Raw genomic sequence first — 20,612 nt, forward strand, 5'->3', positions numbered from 1 at the left:
GATAAATTACAGGTGAGCTTCCATACCTGCCCACCATCTACGCAGGTGCAAGGACTACAGACTCTGGCCCTCACGAGTAGTGTAGGTGTTCATACACTGGCTCATCCTTGTAGCCCCTGTACATGGTTTTTGTTTGTTTGTTTGTTTGTTTGTTTGTTTTTTCTGTTTCCGTATCAATGTTTGCCACTGACATAAGCATTGGTTTACCTGGTAAAACCTGAACAAAGAAAGAGAAACCTAAATCACTCATTCACAACCACAACACTGCCTTTGCTCTACTTTGTTCTGTCTACACTCCAATTCCTGTCTTATTTGTAGTTGCCTTTTACTCATCCTATAAACAGAAAAGATGTTTGTAGTGGGTGAGGGTTTTTCTGAATGGTCTCCTTTGCTTTCAACCTTCCAGGAGTGCATACTCTGTTGTGGCAGTTTGGGTTTATAACATGTGAACATGTTTGTGTTTTGATCCCAGGTGTAGGATATGGGACTGATTCAGAGTGTCCACAGCAGCAAACTATTTGTCTAGTGCAGGCTCTGAGAGGGGTTCTTTGCCAGCTGCAGACAGTTTAAATCTGAGGAATCTGGAGATGGAATGGATGCCAGGGCCCAGAGAGCGGATAGAGCTCCCAGAAAGAACAAGACTGCTGGTGTCCACCCCTGTTGCTCCTGATTACTGTTGATGCAGTTCAAGAAGCTGGAGATATACTAAATTGAAGATTGGACTTTCCTTAAGGAACCCAGTGACCCTAACCAGCAGAAAGTAGGCTAAGATAACTATGCCACCTCTCCCCATTAACCTTTTTCTCTTACCAGGTACAGGGGTGTTGGAAGGAACTGAGGTTGAGAAGGGAGAAAGAGGTATGAGAAACCAAAGAGCTAAAAAGTAACGCCAACAATATTCATTTCTTGTTGAGCTAAGAAGATCCACAGGTTGCTTCTATGTAGTGGAAGTCATTGATCTGTGTGAGAGGTGAAGTCACAAGAGTAGCAGAAACCTGTAGACCACTATAGTCAGCAAACATCTAAAGCAAACAGCATGTTCTAGCCAGAAAAATTCAAGTCTCTAAACCATCAGTTATTTGCTCATAAGTTAATGTTTTCAAAACTCTGTCAATATTCGACAGAACTTTGAAGAGATTTTACGCTTAATGATGATGTTGTGACTAGAAAAAAATCTAGCTGTAATTATTAGTTTTAATAATGTGTGAAAGTTGTGTTCATTTAAAAACTTTCAAAAATCTAGGTGATATCTGATGTTGGCTGCATAAATTCTGTATAAATGAGCTTTGTTGTTGTGCAGGCTTCTCTCACTGTCCCCAAACAGTAGGCAGAGTTATTAGCATAAAATGAGTAATTAGTGATACACACAGCACCAGATATAATTCAGAGAAGTTATAAGGCTATGGTCCATAATTATTTCAGACTGTTTCTGCAAATGTGCTTACACCCTAGAACATATTTGTAATGCATATGTAACAGAGCTTTCCAAGTTTGTGGTGGTGATATGCCATGTGTTGAAAATCTAAATGGACTGACATCTATGTTTTTAATAAGAATACAAAGACAGCAATAATCAGCTATCTTAGTCGAGTTTGTAAATAGTGAACAGAGGTCCATTTCATGGTCTTGGCAATATAAAATTCCCTGCATTTTTGTGCTTTCTGGTTTTGATGCTTATACAGTCTCCAGACTTGGTGGTGAAGTGATGATTATTATATGAAGCACAAAAAGTCTGTGATATGAAAATAGAGAATACATGTCAGAGAAGCCTCATCCAGGGATAATTTACAATGCTGTCTGTCGTAAGGTTTGTGTTCATAAGTTAAAGAGTACAATTAAATAAGAGGTTTTAGAATAAAACTACAAGGAAAAAAATAGCTATGTATTGCTCAACTGACAAAAACACCATAGAGAGAGTCTCACATGTCCTCGGAATAGAGTTTATCATTTGTTAATTTTGTATTTGTTGTGATCAAGGATATATTGGCAATCACCTGTATTATAACACATTCTCTATTGTGATGCTACAACTTTTTGAATGCACTGTTTTGAAAGTACATTCAAAAGAAGCAAGCACCTGTTCTGTGCTTTACTGCATTCCTCTAAAATCCATCTAGAAGCCATCACCATTAATAAGGCAGACTGAGAGGATATGACATGTAAGAAGGTGAACTAGGGTTAGATAAGGTTGTAAAAATACTAAGGTAGATCCCAAATTTCTATGACAAAGATCAACCTAGAAAGAGGACAGACACAGAGATGAGGTGCACACAGAGAAAAGGCCACCAAGAGAAATGTCAAGAAGGTGATTACCTACAATGTGAGGACTCACTCACCAAGAACCAACTGCACTGGCATACTGAGTTTAGACTTTCTGCCTGGAGAACCATGAAGGAAGAAGTTATGCTGCCTTCAGCTACTTCCTCTGTTTTACTATTTTCTGGCTGTCCTGGGAGATCAGTCCTTCAATTCCTACATTTGGATTCTTGTTTCCTCAATCTATATGGGCATAGAGTATGCGGCTCAGTAGGTGTAAGGCTGTCCTCCTCTTCTTCCTCCAACGTTCTGTTGTATAGCAACCCTATTAATCTCTTCAGGCTACTGGAACCTTCTCTGATGTGCAAGGATCTCCACATTCAGACTGTGTTCTCCATCTCAAATATTCCCCTTTGTTCTGGTTAATGCTGTATGCTCATCCTTCAGTTCAGAGATGCTGCTTGGCCATTTGGCTATGAACTCTGTTTTAGTCACACAACCTTGTGATGCTGACTGTGCTTCTTCACTGATTCACAGCACAACCATAATTAAACACGGAAGACTTCTTGAAAGCATAGCATCCGATGGCTCATTAGAGCTTCAGCTGGGCTATGCCGCTTGCACCAATACAGTATGTATATCCATAGAATAAGTAAATAAACAAGTTAATTATTTAAGACCTCATCCGTCTATATCATTGTCTCTGATGACAACCAACAGCTGCGTATGCAATGGGTGTGCAGGAACAGTAGTTGCCAGCAGCTTGGGGCCAAATCTATGCACAATGTACTTGCTGTATGCAAATCCAACCAGCAGAGAAAATTATTGCTCAGGGATGGCCATGTGGATCAATCATGTAAAATCTTCTTTGAAATAATGAGGTTACTCCTCTAGTATTAGATTAAAAAAAATAAAGTATTTTACTTTGAATTCTCTGACATGGTCCATCAAATTTAAAGTCACTAAAAGCATGTGAAAAGATGAAATCTAATTTCCATTTTTCAAGAACTGTTAAAGATAGTTAGTGGAAATTTGAAAGATTGGGTAGTAAAATTTCATGTTTAAAGGCAGCCCGAAATGCAGAATTAGTTAGAGGATGAACTTGGCCACACACACACACACACACACACACACACACACACACACACACACAAACTCCATTAAAGACTTGATTCATTGAAGAAAGCATTCAGTGAGGTCATAGAAGTAAGGTCATAGAAGTGAGGTCATAGAGATAAAAGGAAGCAGAAACTCAAGCTTGAATGGAAGTTAAATCATAACCCATGATGCTTGCTCTTATCTGTGTGGCAAAGTAGAACTAAAAGTTGTGGGAGCCATGTGATGAGGGCGGGGTGACCTAGAGCAAGTGAGGTCAAGGCATGTCCAAACCCCACATATCTCATCTTGAGACTGTTCCCTCCTTGTTCTGAGCCTGCATTTCCTCCACACATGTAGCTTTAGGGCCCCCACTTCCACGAACCTTGAGATGGTCAGATAGCCTGGTGGTTGGATTACAGGTTAAACTTCCTCTCTCCTTATAAGGTCATGTCCAGAAAGCAGCTGGAATTCCTCTTCATGAAAAATAGGCATTGCTAGCACCTTATCCCCTGCCAGTGATGTACATTCACCTGGAAGGCTTCTACTGAAAACCCAAAGGTTTAAATAGCCTTTGTTCTCCCCAACTAAATGAGCTGTGTCAATGAATCTGTCTTCTGAGAAGTCTGTTTCCTGTGATGCCTGAGGTCTCCAACTCTTAGCTGTTCTTCTCTTGCTCCCCCTCCCAGAATCCACCAGTTCTGATCACAAGTATCACACCTTTTTGCATGGGGAAGAAGTGCCAGGAATGGTAAATAGTCACATACTAATCATCTTTTCTTTTATACTTAATAAATTTATTTTACTTTAAAATATTTTCACTATTTCCTTGAGAATTTCATGCAAATCTTTTGATCAATTCACCTCCAATGCCTCTTTACAGCAGTGCCCAGATCCACTCCTACCCCTCTCAAGTTGTGTCACATTCATTTTTATACCACGATTCGCATTTGCCCTGCCCAAGCACTCTTTGTAGGTTGAGATGCAAAGCCCTCATTCATCTGATTCTCTCCATTTCATGGGGTCCTGTTTTTGTAAGTTGTTGGTCTTAATGCCTTTGCTACTAAGGTCCTATTCAGAACGTTCTTTCCTATGCCTATCAGTTGAAGTACATCCCCTACTTCTTCCATTAGCAGATCCGGGGATTAGGTATTATGATGAGGTTCTCCATCAATTTAGAGTTGAGTTGTTCCCAGACAGACAGACAGACAGACACACACACACACACACACACACACACAAACACAGAGAGAGAGAGAGAGAGAGAGAGAGAGAGAGAGAGGAGGAAGAGGAGGAGGAGGAGGAGGAGGAGGAGGAACTAGTTCAACTCTCCCACCAACAGCTAAACAATTTTACAATAGCTATTTGTTGAAGGTGTTGTCTTACTCCAATTAGAATGGCTGTGTCTAAAAATAATGACCACAAAGCAGGCATTACCTGAATGTAGACAGAGAGGAACACTTATTCACTGTTAGTGGTAGTGTAGACTGGTGGACCCACTGTGGAAATCAGTGTGAAGGGCCTTTGCAAAGATATAAAACCTCTATCATGTCAGCCATCTATTCTCAAAGGACAACAGAGATACTGGCACAGCTCTGCTCATTCTTGCCCTGTTCATAATAGCAAGAAAACAGAAACAGCCCACATATCCATCAATGGATGAAGTGAAAATGTGCTACATTTACACAATGGAAAATTATTTGGCTGTAAGGAAAAAATAAAAATGAAATGTGCAGCTTAAATAGATAGAGCTGTGAACAATCATTCTTAGTGGGGTGCCCCACACCCAGAAAGACAGATGCCACCTGCTCTTTGTCATATGTGAGAGCTACATTTGAAATTTTGGATATTTATGATTAAATTGGACTACACACATAAGTCAAGACTACTAAAAGACCATGTGTGATTTCAAAGGAAGGGGATGGTTTGAAGGAGGAAAGGGGGAGTAATGAAATAACAGGATTAAACAGCGTGGTGAATTGGAAAGAAGTATACAGGATGGATCTCTGGGAGGAAAAATTACACTAAAGATCTCTGAAATTGCTACATAAAAAGCCTACTACTATTGAAGCTTTGTTTATTATGTACACACACATATCAAAAAACATTAAATGATGCTATTCTGTAATGACAGGGCAATACCTTTCCCAGATATTACAATATATCAAATAATTTAAAAAAAATGCTTTGTGACAGGTATAGATTGCCTCTTTTCCATTTGTAGTGGGGTCCCAAAGAACCCCAAACATTAGAGATTACTGCCACTGATCTTGGTGATAAGACCATATTTCTAAAAATACCACATGGTTGAATTATAGGGCATAGAAAAAAGAAAGCTGGTACCATCTTGAAAGCTTCATCCCTACTTAATAGCTTTCATAATGCTGTAAGTTTCTATTTATGCTACTAGGCAAGAAAAATATTCAACAGTCATAAGTTGAAAATTCTTTGAGCTATAGTATAGACTGTCTTAGCAGGATATGCCTGCTGGTGCAATGCTATTAGGATGGTTATAGAAGTAACCAGCCATGTTCTGATTATATTTAAACCTCACTCCATGAGAAATAACTCATGCTTTCTATTGTGCATTATGTTCAAAATGCATCTGTGTATCTCATGAGAAGAGCTTCTCTTTGAATCAGATGGCCTGTAACTGGTTAAGTGCAGGGAATAATAGAGTATGATGTTCTCAGCTCTAAATTGAACTTCTCCATCACAGCTCCTCCTCATGAGCTGTGAGGAGCTCATCATGGAAGAAGAGGAAGACAGACCATGAGAGTCAGAAGTCCTGGACATCTTCCATGAAATGAAATTTGCTGGACCTAACAGTGGTTGTTACTCTATGCACAAGCTGTGCACACGATCAAGCCACCAAAATCATGAAGACAGGAGGTGATCATGGAGTCCCACCCTAGGTGGAGAGGTTGTTGGTGACTGGTGACATGCTAGGGTAGAAGGGGAAGTTTTCCTTGAAAAGCTAACAAGTTCCTGGAGATGGCTCTATATCTGTACCATAAGCAACAGTGAGTGTGCTTTTAGAAAAGAAAGATGTAAACATGGAAGCAAACAGTGGTGGGGAAGATGGGGATAACTCACAGAGGAGAGAGTGAGGGATGAATTTGATCAAAACACATTACATGCATGCATAACAGTCTCAATAAAATATTTAAGAAAGAAAAATGGGCTGTCTCTGACATGGATTCTGTTGTCCGCCCTTTGATCACTTCCCCGTGATGGTGGTGGTGGGGTCATTGCCAGGCCACAGAGGAAGAGGATGCAAGAGTCCTAATGAGACGTCACAGGCTGAGGTCAGATAATAAAGGAAAAGGGCTCCACCTTTCTTAAGAAAAGGGGAGTTGAATGGGGGGATGAGAGAGGGATGGTGGGATCAGGGGAAGACAAGGGAGGGGGCTGCAGTCGAGATGTAAAGTGAATTAATAAATTATAAAAAATAAATTTAAATTAAAAATGTCAGTTGTGTGTTTAATTGAAATCTGGTATTATTTATATCATTCCACTTATAGGAAATCAATCTTCATCAAAAATTTCAAATGCTTAGAATTCCTGCAATGGGAGAATTGATTCTTAACAGTCTCAATTTCTGTCTTATGAGGGACAGAGATATCCCTTCACAAGAAATTCCCTATAGCTACCTTACTCTTGCTGGCTAGGACAATAGCGATTAGAACTTTTATCTCATGTTATAGTCCACCCTCCCCAGCATTCCTCTTAGCAGAGACTGAACGAAGTGTTCACTGTACAATCATTCCCATGATACAATCTAAGACTATCTTACAGTCTGGTCTCTCTTGGGAAATACTTTGCCAAGTAATACTGTGCACCCAACATTGCAGTATTCATGATTTGAATGGTCACTGTATAGGTTCTTTGCATAGCAAGTCTCAAAATCTTAATAGGTGTTTTATAATACCTGTTTCAAGTCTGGTTTTAGATCATGGACTCTCCTTGTGACTATGTCAAGGGAAAGTCAGACTGTCTTGTCCATGAGGTATCCAAGGATAGCATATATCCTTCAGTTAATTTTCATTAGAAACACCAGTAACTTAACCCTAACCTAAAAGAAGGGAACCTGGGACTGGAAGAGAACATGGTTATGTGGTAGGCCCAGTAATCATGTTTTTAGAAAATCGCTGGCAATACTCATGGAGAAAAGAAATCTAGTATGATGTAATTGTAATACGTACAGAATGGTTCCAAACACAATTGCTAGACGTTCTGGGATTGGGAAAGCTAAGGGAAAAGACCTAGCCATTTCAAATACAGAAAGAGAACTATCTTCCCTTTATTGCTGCAAAGAGTGTATGTTATAGGAATTATATTAAAGCTCTCCCCAAATATGCAAATATTATAAAGCACAAGGCAAAGTACCATAATGGCTTTATTTAAATCTTACAAAGAACAGATGTACATTGTATAGTATGTCCACCAGTTAGTTGCCCATGCAAAAACTGTTTAATAGCTCCAAGACAATAACTTCAATGGCCTGATGCTTACACATGTTCAAAGCAGTCCATAGTAAAACAATGTTCACTCTTTATCACATTTGGTAGTCAACTCTCTCATAAAACAGAACAAGTTTCCAGGGCGATAACGTCAGTTCTGTTCACCAGAATGACTGACACACTCACACACACCCCAGACTGAATTAGAGGAAAAAAGCTCAAGAAATAATCATATAGACTAGCTTTTCAAAATTTGAATCTGGAAATCCTGCATGAATTCACTATTACATTATCTCTCACCAGGGTAACAGAGACATGCTGAACTAAAACACTATCACTGGTCATGCAATAAATCCACATTCATCTAAAGAACACAGAAAGTTAAGATTATAATATACTTTCTACCTTTACTTAGTGCTGTATTAATGGGATGACCACTCAGCTTGACCTTTTTGCCAAAACTTGCTAGAACTTCAGGAGACCATATGGGCAGCCAGATGGGTTGCTATAATTTAGTGCCATTATTCTAAAGATGAAGTAATGTATCAGTGTAATTTGCATTCTTTTCCGCCCTTTCTGCATACCTTTTATTAGTTTCATTTTTAATTTAGACATCAGAAGGGAAGATAATACCTTGCTACCAGGGCCCAGATGCCAACTAATTACTACAAGAGGCTCCAGCCCTGACACCACAGGCCAGACCTCAGAACAACACTCCATATTTCTGGGTGACCCCACAGCAGTGATTAATAGGTAGAATGCTAGGCCCTAATGAGGGTGTCATATCTTATATGTTCCCTAGGCAAATGCAGTTAGCATTGCATGGAATATAACCTCAGATACTTGGAAGAGACTTATTATGCTTCACACTAAACTATATCCCTCTTCACCTCATGGTATTTAAATTTATTTATAACCAAGAAAGGCCTTTATAAGTAGAGGTATTCCCAACAGTAGAAAAAAATAAATATCTGAATCAGATATTGACTTTGTCGTCTATAAAAAAGAAACCATGATGCTGTATATATACTGAAGTTGTTCCAGAAATGAATGTCAGATTTCTTTACCAACAGATATCATGTTAAAACAGAGTTGAGGGTAAGGCCTATAGGACAATGCACTCTTTTTTTAATATTTTTTATTATTATTAATTACACTTTATTCATTTTGTACCCCCCAAAAGCCCCACCCTCCTCCCCTCCTGATCCCACCCTCCCTCCCCTTTTCTGCATTCATGCCCCTCCCCAAGTCCACTGATAGGGGAGGTTCTCCTCTCCTTCTTTCTGATCTTAGACTATCAGTTCTCATCAGAAGTGGCTGCATTGTCATCTTCTGTGGCCTGGTAAGGCTGCTCCCCCCTCAGGGGGAGGTGATCAATGAGCAGGCCAATCAGATTATGTCAGAGGCAGTCCCTCTTCCTATTACTATGTAACCCACTTGGACCCTGACCTGCCATGGGCTACACCTGTGCAGGGGTTCCAGGTAGGACAATGCAGTCTTGATAGAAGACTTAATAGTGCAGAAAAGTTGTCAGTCACACTTGGAAAAAAAAAAAAAAAAAAAAAAACCTTTTGAAAGGCAAAATACTAACATCCGTGCTTTAATTATTCAAATCTATCAGACTTTTATTCTAAATTATTATCTTTTTAAAATGTTTCCTTTCATTCCTTTTTGAGTGGTCAAGAATATAGAAGAAGATAGGCCATAAGCCTAGGGGAAAACCAAATACTATTGTTTTGTTACAGGAATATAGTGATAAAAAAGTATTTCTTACAGCATTCTGCTATACCCATAGATCATGTCTCTCTCAGCCATCATTAGATAAGCTTCTTCTTGGAGTTGGTCAGAACTAATACAGACACTCAGAAATGGGCAATGAGAGACAGAGAGACAGAGAGAGATATTTTGGAACACTGACACCAAAAGGAGATGGCCCAACAAGGGTCAGGGAACTATGGGGAATGGGAGGCAGGAAGACTTTAAGAGCCAGAGAGGATGGAGAACAGCATTGCAACAGCGTCTTCCAGACATTACATGATTGACATGTGTATGAAATAATGAAGACCATGGCAGCATGCTCAGGACCTGCACAAGTCCAAGCCGGATGGGCTCCCAGTGCTAAGAGGGGAAGCTACACCAGAGTGCTCATCCCTAAACAAGATAATGTCTCCAGCTGATAGCCACTTAGAGAGGAAACGTTACTTTTTTGTAATAGAGTGTAACTGGGTATACAAACCACACTTCAGGGCAGGCTGAATGGACAGCAGTCCATTGCTAGCACAATACAAGTTCAGCAATATTTTGTAAATGTTTTGTCTTTTTAAAAAAAGAGAAACGAGAGAGGTCATGAGCTGCCTCAGCACGTGAAGGTGTTTGCTGCCCTATCTGGCAGCTTGAATTCAGTTCTCAGTACCCACACGATGGCAGGAGAACTGACCTCTGCAAGTTGTCTTCCCACCTCCACCTTACACACACACATGCACATGTGCACACGCGTGGGGGCGTGGCAGACAGAGAGTGAAAGAGGAGGGAGAGAAAGAGAAGTGTAAGAAATATTTTCATAGAAAGAGGATCTGAATAAAACTCTTCCCTCCTTCAAATAGAAAATGCAAATCACCACACAGTGACAAATTTTCTGTAAACTAAGAAGGCTATGATGGAAAACACAAGTGCTATCACAAATGTGAAGAAGTTGAAGCCAGCCCATGGGAGCAGAAATTAAAAACCAGCCAGCAACATAAGAAGCGTGTGTCAGTTTTGTTGAAGCTTAACATTCCACACAAGGATGGAAATGCATGTTCTCATAGAAACATGCACATGAATGTTTATAGAAAATTATTTGCATTAGTTTAAAAGAAGGAATAATCTAAATAGTCATTGGCTAATGAAAGGCTAAACAGTATGTGGTATGTCCATATAAAGGAATACCGTGTATTGAGGAGTGAAGTATAGATTCATCCTATAATATGAATTAGCATTATGCATGTGTGTGTGTGTGTATGTGTGTGTGTGTGTGTGTGTGTGTGTACGTGAACTTGTGGAGTTCATGTAGTGTCATTTATATGTGTGTCTGTGGGGCTCCCCACTTGGTATGAGGTAATCATAATAAGTTAGGAGGCTCATTCCTGAAGAGGACTAATTTCCCCTCTCATCAGTCACTGACTGTAGCTTTTCATCTAGGGGCAGGGTTCCATGAGATCTCCCCACCCACACTGGAATGCCCAGTGGTGTTGAAATTGCTCACATCTTGTTAATACATATTGCTGAGATTTCATTATGCCACATCCTTGTTATCTCTAGAACACATGATCTTCCAGCAGACCTCCTTGCTCTTCCATTTGTTTGCTTATTAGTTTTTTGTTTTGTTTTCTGAGACAGGGTCTCCCTACAGAGTCCTGGATGTCCTGGAACTCACTACATAGAGCAGGTTGGCCTTGAACTCAGAGATCTGCCTGCCTCTGCCTCCGGGTGCTGGTACTAAACCAGAAATGTACCACTGCATCTGGCCCATTTGTTTGTTTGTTTTGGAGACAAGGTCTCAGTGTGTAGCCTTGGAAGACCTAGAACTTGAAACGTAGACCAGGCTAACCTTATGCTGTGGCAGTCCTCCTGCCTTTGGCTACTGAATACTGGGACTCTGGATGGGCATCAGCATGCCTGCTGCAAAGTACTTTTTTATTCAAAGACAAAAGCTTGCTTTATGTTTTAAGATGAGATCTAATGCGTTGATAGCATGAGGAACCACGTGAATGGATAAACTACATCCAGCCGAATTCGTTACAGTTGAATGGACTTTTGGTATTCCTGCTACTACCCAAAAGCCTGGGATGTACAGTACCTCACACTACATAGCCAGAAATGACATGCCAACAGTTGCAAGCCCTGATAATTGAGGATTTGGGGCAATATTCCAAGGGATTAAAAAGGATCTTGGATCCTTTATAGATCTTATCATTATTAGTTCCTACACAGTATTTTCACATGCCTGAAGTTATTTTCTCAAAGCAATCACAAATAAAAAACCTATTGATTTTAATTTAAACATACTCTATTCTTCTATTACTCTAAATACCTTAATGATTTTTCTAATAAAATTGTAAATATAAAATTACCATTGTACTTATTAATTTCAAAAGTTTTCTTCTGAGGGCTGGAGTTGTATTCCACTTGGTATAGAACTTATCTAGCCTTTATGTCTGTGTTCAACCTTGAACGACACAACCTGGGCATGCCAACACAAGCTAGTATTCCACATCTGGAGAGTAGGTCATCCTTAGATCCTCAGTGACATAATGAGGTAAAGGCTAGCCTGAATACATGAGATCCTGTCTCAAAAGAGAGTTCTCCACCACACCTCTTCAAATCTGTACCATACTATCTTAAAAAGAAAATAAATGTATACATAATAAAATTATTTATATATGACAAATCTAATAAAAATTTTCACTACTATTTATATATGACAAGTCTAATAAAGATGTTACACTAAGTAATTTGAGAAAATTAAATTCATATTTAACTAAATTAAAATGATATCATTCTTCATTCTCATATCCCTTTTTCATCTAGCCAACTCAAAGTCTGTGCCATGACTATGGCACATCTATGAACCAGCTCTCCTTTGCTTGTGGACAATAACTGTTGAGTCGGAAGTTCTGTCCAGGACTTACTGGATCTTATCCAGTTCTCATTTATTGTGGCCCCTGCCTCAATGTAGGGCAATAATTATTTCTGACCAGTAGGATATGATCAGAAATGAAGCTCATAAATTCCAAGCCTGGACACTAAATAATGCAGCTGACTTTTGATGTGTCCTTTTTCTTTGCTCAAAAGAGCAAGTAGGTTTAGAGGACACACAAAGTCATTGGTGTTAGGCAGGTAACACAGAAAGCACCAAGTGAGTAAGACAGGAACTTCCATGCACTGAAGCCACCAGGAATTGCAGATCATGCATAAAAAGTTGAAAGAAGGCAACTCAGGAATTGACCTTAACCACATCAAATTCCGTGTCTTGAGTTTAAGTTAGCCAACAAAATTTTTAACAACAACAACAACAAAAATATGAAAGCTATAATGAAACTTGATGTCCAAACTCAATTGACTTATATCATGTCTCTGGAGATCTCAATTTTGGTTATATGTAAGGAGCAGGGAAAAACCTGGGGCTGAGTTTAATATTTACTTGGACCTGTCAGGTCAATACAAATCTGTTGGCCCAGTAGAGCATCATCAAAGAACACTAGAGTGGAACATGGTGCGCTGCATGGTATCAACCATCTCTATGTAGACGTAAGAAACAACAGCTGCAGCCCTTAAAGCAAGCACACAAAAAGTGATTCCAAGACAGAGTTTTCAAATACATGGTCAAGTAGAATTTAAATGATACTTTTGATACTCAAAAACTCATCAGTTTAAGTATATCAAACTTATTAAATCCCGATTAATCTAGAATCATTAAAATACAAAAAGCGGAAAATACACACTGACACCAACAAATTTATTACACACACTCACACACATATGCACACAGGAGGATTATGTATGGATCAAGTGCTTGCTTTGGTAGTACATTAGAGACTCCATCTTAAAGAATAACTAGTCTGCCTGCTGGCCAGATGAAAGTTGGGTCAGCACGGCAAGGCAAAAGCACTGCATTGGGTTTTCAGAAGAACTGGGTTGGCCTGGCTTAGCCACTTTGCAGGTATATGGGGGAAGATGTGACAAAGGCTGAAAGGACACTGGCTAGATGTCCGGCGGCTCAGGTTTCTTCGGAAATGAGCCCTATGTCTTTGGAAAACTAGTTTGCCTATGTACTTAATCCCAAAAAAGAAAAAAGGAAATTATTTCTCAGGTCGTTAGGAGGACTGGAAACATCACACAATTCAAGTATAGAGTGAGGCCTTGCCAAAAGAAAATTCTAGTAAATATTGGTTATTATTTCTAATGTTCTATGTCTCTCACCATAACTTTACTTAAATAATAAAAAGTGAAAGTATATAATTTGTATGATACCTTTACATTCTTATATTCTGAGTCTATAACTGTCCTTTCAAGTTAAATTACCAGTTGACAAATGAAAATTCTAAAGCCCATACATTTTCAGTAATGACTAAAAGGAAATCTGCAAAGTCAGTAATGCAGTTGAGAATGTTTTAAAGGCAACAGGTCACACAATGACGAGAGGTTTACACTAGCTAACATTCAAGTGTGAGGTGGTTTCAGGTATTCATCTCACTCATGATTTATACTCTCATTTTAACATAGACTCTAACAATATAATTGGAAGCAGCAGTGTAAATAAAAGAATGTTATCATTTTGGGAGTCCTGAAGCACTAAGGAATTATTCCACTTACAAAAACCTGAACATGTGCAGAAAGTGCATGGAAGCGGTCCTCTGGGCAATGCAAAATGGAGAATTATCTGGGTTTATAAGCTGACAGAAACATAGATGGTGGTCAGCTAGGGCAATGCTGAGACATGATTCCAATATTAATAGCATCATGTTCATTCCAAAACTAACAGCAAATGACTTACTTGGAAACATGATAATCTCCAAAACTTCATTTAAACAAATGATTCTCCATTCTAACAAAGATTCTACTAAGACTCAAAATGAAGTAAACCATTATGCTAACCCATCAAAACCCATTAAAATGATGTTCTAATTATGCTTTCAATTGATGTTAACTGATTAATACATGAGTTTTAGTACATAAACATGGTTAATGTAAAGCATATGGTGATAAGGACTTATATTTTTATTCCAGAAATCAATTTACACCAAAAAGCTTACCTCCTGCATACATGACAGCCAGCATGATGGATGATATCCATGCGACTTTACTGTGTCCAGCACGAAATATTTCCTGAATATCTCTGAAGAATACAGTGACAGATTTGGGGAAGGCATATGAAAATCCAATGGAGATAAAGGATGCCCCAACTACCACCCAACCCCAACCTCCATCAGGAGGAAGGGGATGTGGAGGTGGCACAGCAGTCGGTGCTGGCATTTCTGCACTTCTGCTGGAGACTAAGGTAACCTATGGAAAAAAATGACAACAGTTCATGTTATATTTTGGGGTTTGTGCATCACCCTTGATAGTTTTAAAAATGTCATTCTCATTGTAACTATAATATGATGTTTTATTAATATATTTGATGCTCTTATACTTGGCGGATTATTAGAAAATCAACATTAAAACTGTGAGTACACAGCCTTGATTATTAAGAAGTGAAATCTGAATGATTTCACCTCTTAATAACATAAGAAAACATAATTATGGGAAGAAAACATTTGGGCATGAAGGTAGGAATCTAGGTGTAATCTGAAACACCAAGAGGAAAGGTAAACCACTACACTTCAAAGGAAAATGCTTTCCTCTGTGCGTGTGCAGGGTGTGCATGTAGATGTGTATGTGTGTGTGTGTGTGTGTGTGTGTGTGTGTGTGTGTGTGTGCATGCAGGTGACTGCATGTGAATCGGGTTGATGTGGTATTTTCCTGAAGTGGTCTCCACATGATTTATCTAGAAAGGGTCTTCCACTGAATCAAGATCTTGCTGACATAACTCCTCTCAGGGGGCTAACTCAACAAAGATTCTCTTCGTTCTGCTTCCCTGGCACTGGGGCTATATGCACAGATTATTTATTTATTTAGTGTGGATTCTAAAGGACTGAACTCAGGTCCTCACAATTTTGTGGCAAGCACTTAAAACGGAGCCATCAGCAAATCACAAGAATATTACTCAGCTATTAAAAACAAGGAAATCATGAAATTTGCAAGCAAATGGATGAAACTAGAAAACATCATCCTGAGGTATCCCAGAAGCAGAGAGATACACATGGTACATATTCACTTATAAGTAGATAGGATAAACATACTAAAATCTATAGTCCTAAAGAAGCTAAACAGGAAGGATTACTGTAGGGAAGATGTTCAATCCTCATTACGAAGGGCAAACAGGACAGACACTGGAAGCAGGAAACGAAAGCGAACAGGACAAGAGCCTACCACAGAGGTAGGCTCTGAAAGTTCTGCAGATCAAGGTACCAAAGGAGATACTGAGACTCATAGCCAAGTTTTGGGCATCGGGCATGGAATTTTATGAAAGAAAGGGGAGATAGAAAGATTTGGAGGGGACAGGAGCTCAACAAGCAGACCAACAAAGCCAAAAAAAAGAGATGGGGGCTCAGAGGCCCTTGCAAGAACGATACCTCAAACAAGGACCATGCATGGAGAGGACCTAGAACTCCTGCACAGATGTAGCACATCTGAGTCTCAGTCTCCAAGTGGGTTCCCTAGTAATGGGAACAGGGACTGTCTCTGGCATGAACTCAGTGGCTGACTTTTTGGTCATCTCCCCTGGGGGGCATGCAGCTTTGCAAGGACACAGAGCAAGACAATTCACCCAGTCCTGGTGAGACCTGCTAGGCTAGGGTCAGAGGGAAGGGGAGGAGGACCTCCCCTATCAGTGAGCTAGGGGAGGGGCATAGGGGGAGTAGAGAAATGGAGGGTGGAATTGGGAGGATATAAGGAAAAGGGGCTACAGCTGGGATACAAAGTAAATAAATTGTAATAAGTAATAAATAAATGAAAACAAAAACTAAAATGAATAATATCTTAATATGAAAATGTTACCCTCCCAAAATTAGGGCTTCAAATAACTTCTACCAGCTATTTAGATAATGTGCTTGTTTGTTGAGTAGTGGAGAAAAGGCTCTTAATGTATACATACCTAAGAACACTTAAATTCTCTCCTGTTCAAAGAAATGATGCAGAGTTTAATATGTAAGAAACTATACAAAATGGGATCCTTGCCTCCACATCCTCTCAGAGTACAGATATTGTGTTGAAATGCAGAAGAAATAGTCACACTTCTGTGAAGAACATATGTGTGTATATACATATATTTATTTATATGCACACACACACACACACACACACACACACACATGTCAAATGTTTTCCAAAATCAGCTTCTAGTTTAGTTTATTTCCTTAAGTTATTTCTCACTTTTGTAAAAATGTTGATGATTTTAACACACACACATACATGTAAGTATATATTTCAGGTGCAAAGAATGATTTTTTAGTGTCTACATTCAATTTAGAATAACTCAACTGCCTTCAATTTAGTTCAACACTCATATCATTTAGTGTCCATTATCCTGTGTGTTTGTGTGGTGTGTTGATAATACCTAAAGTCTATTGCTGTACAGAGCTCAGAGCATACAGTCAGCACTGTGATAGAGCCAAGTGTGCAAAAACACTGTACTCACAGATGCACAGTTGCAGCTCTGTGTCTTTGACCAGCACCTCTTTCTGAATCCCTCCTTCTTTTTGATCTCCCACCTAAGAAAACCACACTCTATGCTTGATGTCTACGATTTCAGTTTTGTTTCCTTTTTTATTATTATCATTTATTACAACTTATTCACTTTGTATCCCAGCTGTAGCCCCCTCCCTCATTTCCTCCCAATCCCTTCCTCCTTTCCCCCCTCAGCTTCTCCCATGCCCTTCCCCTAGTTAACTGATAGGGGAGGTCCTCCTCCCCTTACATCTGACCCTAGCCTATCAGGTCTCATCAGCACTGGCTGCATTGTCCTCCTCTGTGGCCTGCTAAGGCTGCTACCACCTCAAGGGGAGGTGATCAAAGAGCTAGCCACTGAGTTCATGCAAGAGAAAGCCCCTGTTCCCCTTACTAGAGACCCCACTTAGAGACTGAGCAATGGGCTACATCAGAGCCAGGGTTTTAGGTCCTCTCCATGTATTTTCCTTGGTTGGGGTGTCAGTCCCTGCAGGACCTCAGGGCTCAGATTTTATAGCTCTTTTGGTCTTCTTTTGGAGCTCTTGCTAAAACAAGATCCTTCAGTATTTTTCTTTTGGGAGTCAGAGGTATATGTTTCAGTCTAATGTTTGGCCTAACATCCTCTGTGTACTCACGCACCTCCATAAAGATGACTGCACCCCACATGCTTTTGCAAGGTAAAATAATAGTACAGTATCGGTACTAATTATAATTAATTATAAGACGAGATTTTATTGTAAAGGACAAATTAATACTGTAAGGTTTCCTGGATACATGGTCTGTTTATCCAAATTGAATTTTAATGTTGTCATTGACTACATTGACATAATTGTGCATGATTTTTCAACGAAGCTTTCTTTACAAACAAGTTGGATAACTGCAGTTTAATGATGACTACAATAGACATTAAAGAATAAAACCCAGAAGAGAAAAGCACTCAGTCTAAAAGTTATTATTAAAAATCACACATATTTATTTTCATTATTGTTCTATATGAATATTTGCCTGATTAAATGGTAATGTAATTTTATGAATCCCAGAGATACACCTGCAATTTTATGAGTTATTTTATTATTTTTATTGGTTGTCTCATAAATCTTTTGTAGCTATACTAGTTTTAGAAAATATAGAAAATATATGAAGTATAAATCATAACTTAAAAAATCATAAAAACTCAATTTTTGACTGACACTATGGTTAATAGAAAATTTATTTTATATTGTATTCTTTTCTCTTTAAATGTGTGTTAAATAGATTGCTTGGTCATATGATGATAAATTTTTAAAGCAATCTGAAAATACAGTTTTAGAAGAATTTAGGAAATGAATGAAATACGTGACCTCCAATTCTATTTGAGGGAGTAGGTAGTGAGACATCAGTATAACAACATTTTTAATGGTATTGAAAAGTGAAATTCCTTTAGTCCCTTAATATTCCCCCAAAGGTAAAGCATAATAAGTAATTCCAAACTAAATAGAGAGAAAAGAGGGAGAGGAGGTGGGGGTTAGATCCAAAGAGAATATTGACATGAAGTTCAAATTGGAGTCAGCAAGACACCTTATGCAGTTAAAGGTACTCACAACCAATCCTGAGAGCCTAAGTTCAATGCCAGGAAACAACATGGTAGAAGTGGAGAAAATTCCTGAAAACTGCCCTCCACCCTCTACCCTCCACACGTGTACCACAGCAGACAGACACACACACACACACATACTTACACACAGATAGAGACAGACACACATACACACACACACACACACACACCTACACACAGAGACAGACAGACAGACACACACACACACCTACACAGAGACAGACAGACACACACACACACACACACACACATACACACAGAGAGACAGACACACACATACACACATAGAGTGACAGACAGACACATACACACACACAAATGAATTTTATATTTTTGTTTGTGAGCCTAGCCTGTGTCTTTGTGTTTATATCTGTTTCTTGTGCTTTATCTTTGGCTCCTCATTTTTTTTCTGTTGGCTTGCTTGTTTTGTCCTATTCAGAGTTTTCTGCTTTTATTTTTTGTTATTTTAGTATATATGTATATATATTCTCTTTTTTAAGATATATTTGTTTTCTAGTTAGAAAGTGCAAGAAGGGATGTGAATTTAAGGTGGGTAGGGAGTATATGGGAATCTGGGGGAAGGAAAACCATAATTAGAATATAATGTAAAAACTTATTTTCAATTTTAAAATAAAATAAATTAAAATTTAAAACATTTAAATTTACTCATCTTTTATGCTACTGACCGACCTAAATGTATAATATTCAAATTAATTTATAGTGTAATTTTTGGTATATAAAAGTGATGTAGATAAGGGGATATACCACAGTAAATTTTGAATCCTTGTTATTGCTAAGTAAGTCCTTATTATCTACAGTAAGCACTTATTAGTCAATTTAGTTTCCATAGAAATCCTTTGATACTCTTTTTTTATAAAAGACAAATTCCAGAAATACTACGAAACTTGGCCTGATCTAACTAATAACTGCTGGAGCTAAAGTAATCTACATGGAATCAGAAATAAGACTGCTTGATTATGTCCTCAGAGAGTAAAATAAGCCAAAGAAAAACCTATTGACATTTTTATTATATTCTGTGTCTAAATATCTGTATGGATTGAAACAGTCAAGACCAATTGCATTTCAAAACATTAATAGCCTGAAAATTTCTTCCCATAGAAATTGGATGGCTTGATCGTAAACATTCCCCAGTGTGGCAATGATGAAGGTCACTGGCCTTTGGTGGTGTTGGGAAATGGTTAGATCTTAACTTGTGGAACTAAGGGAAGGCAGGACCCTGGAGTGTGCTTTTCTGGAGAACTCTGGCACTGTAGCCATATCTTTCTTTATGGTTTCCACTGCCAGTATCTTTGGTACAAGGCATCTCATCCTCCATTGCCACATCATTCTCACTGGAAGCAACAAGGTTTAGAACCTCTGAAACATCAGATAAAAAGAAATCTTCCCTCCGTTCATGAAACAATTTGTCACAGTGGTAAAATTTGACTAGCACAGGGTTGCTTTGTTATACCAAAACTATTTTGTAACAGTTACCTCTGAAACATCCCTCCAGGAGAGAGGCAAGAGATGTATGAGACTCAAGAGGTTAGCAAACTTCACAAATCAGGGAAAGCTGACACCCTTATAGGGGGCCCTAGCCAAGGATACAGAGATGGGTAAACTGCCTGCCTGTGCAAGAGCAAGACACACTGACCAATGAGGCTAAGAGGAGATTCTGAGACCCGCCAGGAAGCTCCTGGGGTGGGCTTTCAGGGGACAAAACTTCTTAGTAATCAACTTTACACCAGTAACTCACCCACAAAATCCCACTGGATCAACAGCTTGGATTCTGGTGAGATTGTTAACTTTGGTCTGTAATGGGTCTCATTTCAGAAGTGGGTAGGAGTGTGTGTGTGTGTGTGTGTGTGTGTGTGTGTGTGTGTGTGTGTGTGTGT

At 39.0% G+C, this 20,612-nt stretch overlaps 1 protein-coding gene across 5 annotated transcripts in view; it reads right to left on the bottom strand.

The window, feature by feature from the left end:
• Positions 1–20,612, bottom strand: part of Slc16a7 (solute carrier family 16 member 7) — a 164,578-nt gene that overhangs the window by 51,492 nt on the left and 92,474 nt on the right. For all 5 annotated transcript variants that reach the window (XM_055611975.1, XM_055611974.1, XM_055611973.1 and 2 more), the window contains one exon: positions 14,609–14,858. In XM_055611975.1, coding sequence (XP_055467950.1) covers positions 14,609–14,828 — 220 coding nt within the window. In that variant the 5' untranslated portion in view covers positions 14,829–14,858. The remainder of the gene's footprint in view (positions 1–14,608; positions 14,859–20,612) is intronic.

This window comes from Psammomys obesus, unplaced genomic scaffold (assembly GCF_907164565.1).
Source record: "Psammomys obesus unplaced genomic scaffold, mPsaObe1.curated_primary_1811, whole genome shotgun sequence".
In the NCBI taxonomy this organism is placed as follows: Eukaryota; Metazoa; Chordata; class Mammalia; order Rodentia; family Muridae; genus Psammomys; species Psammomys obesus.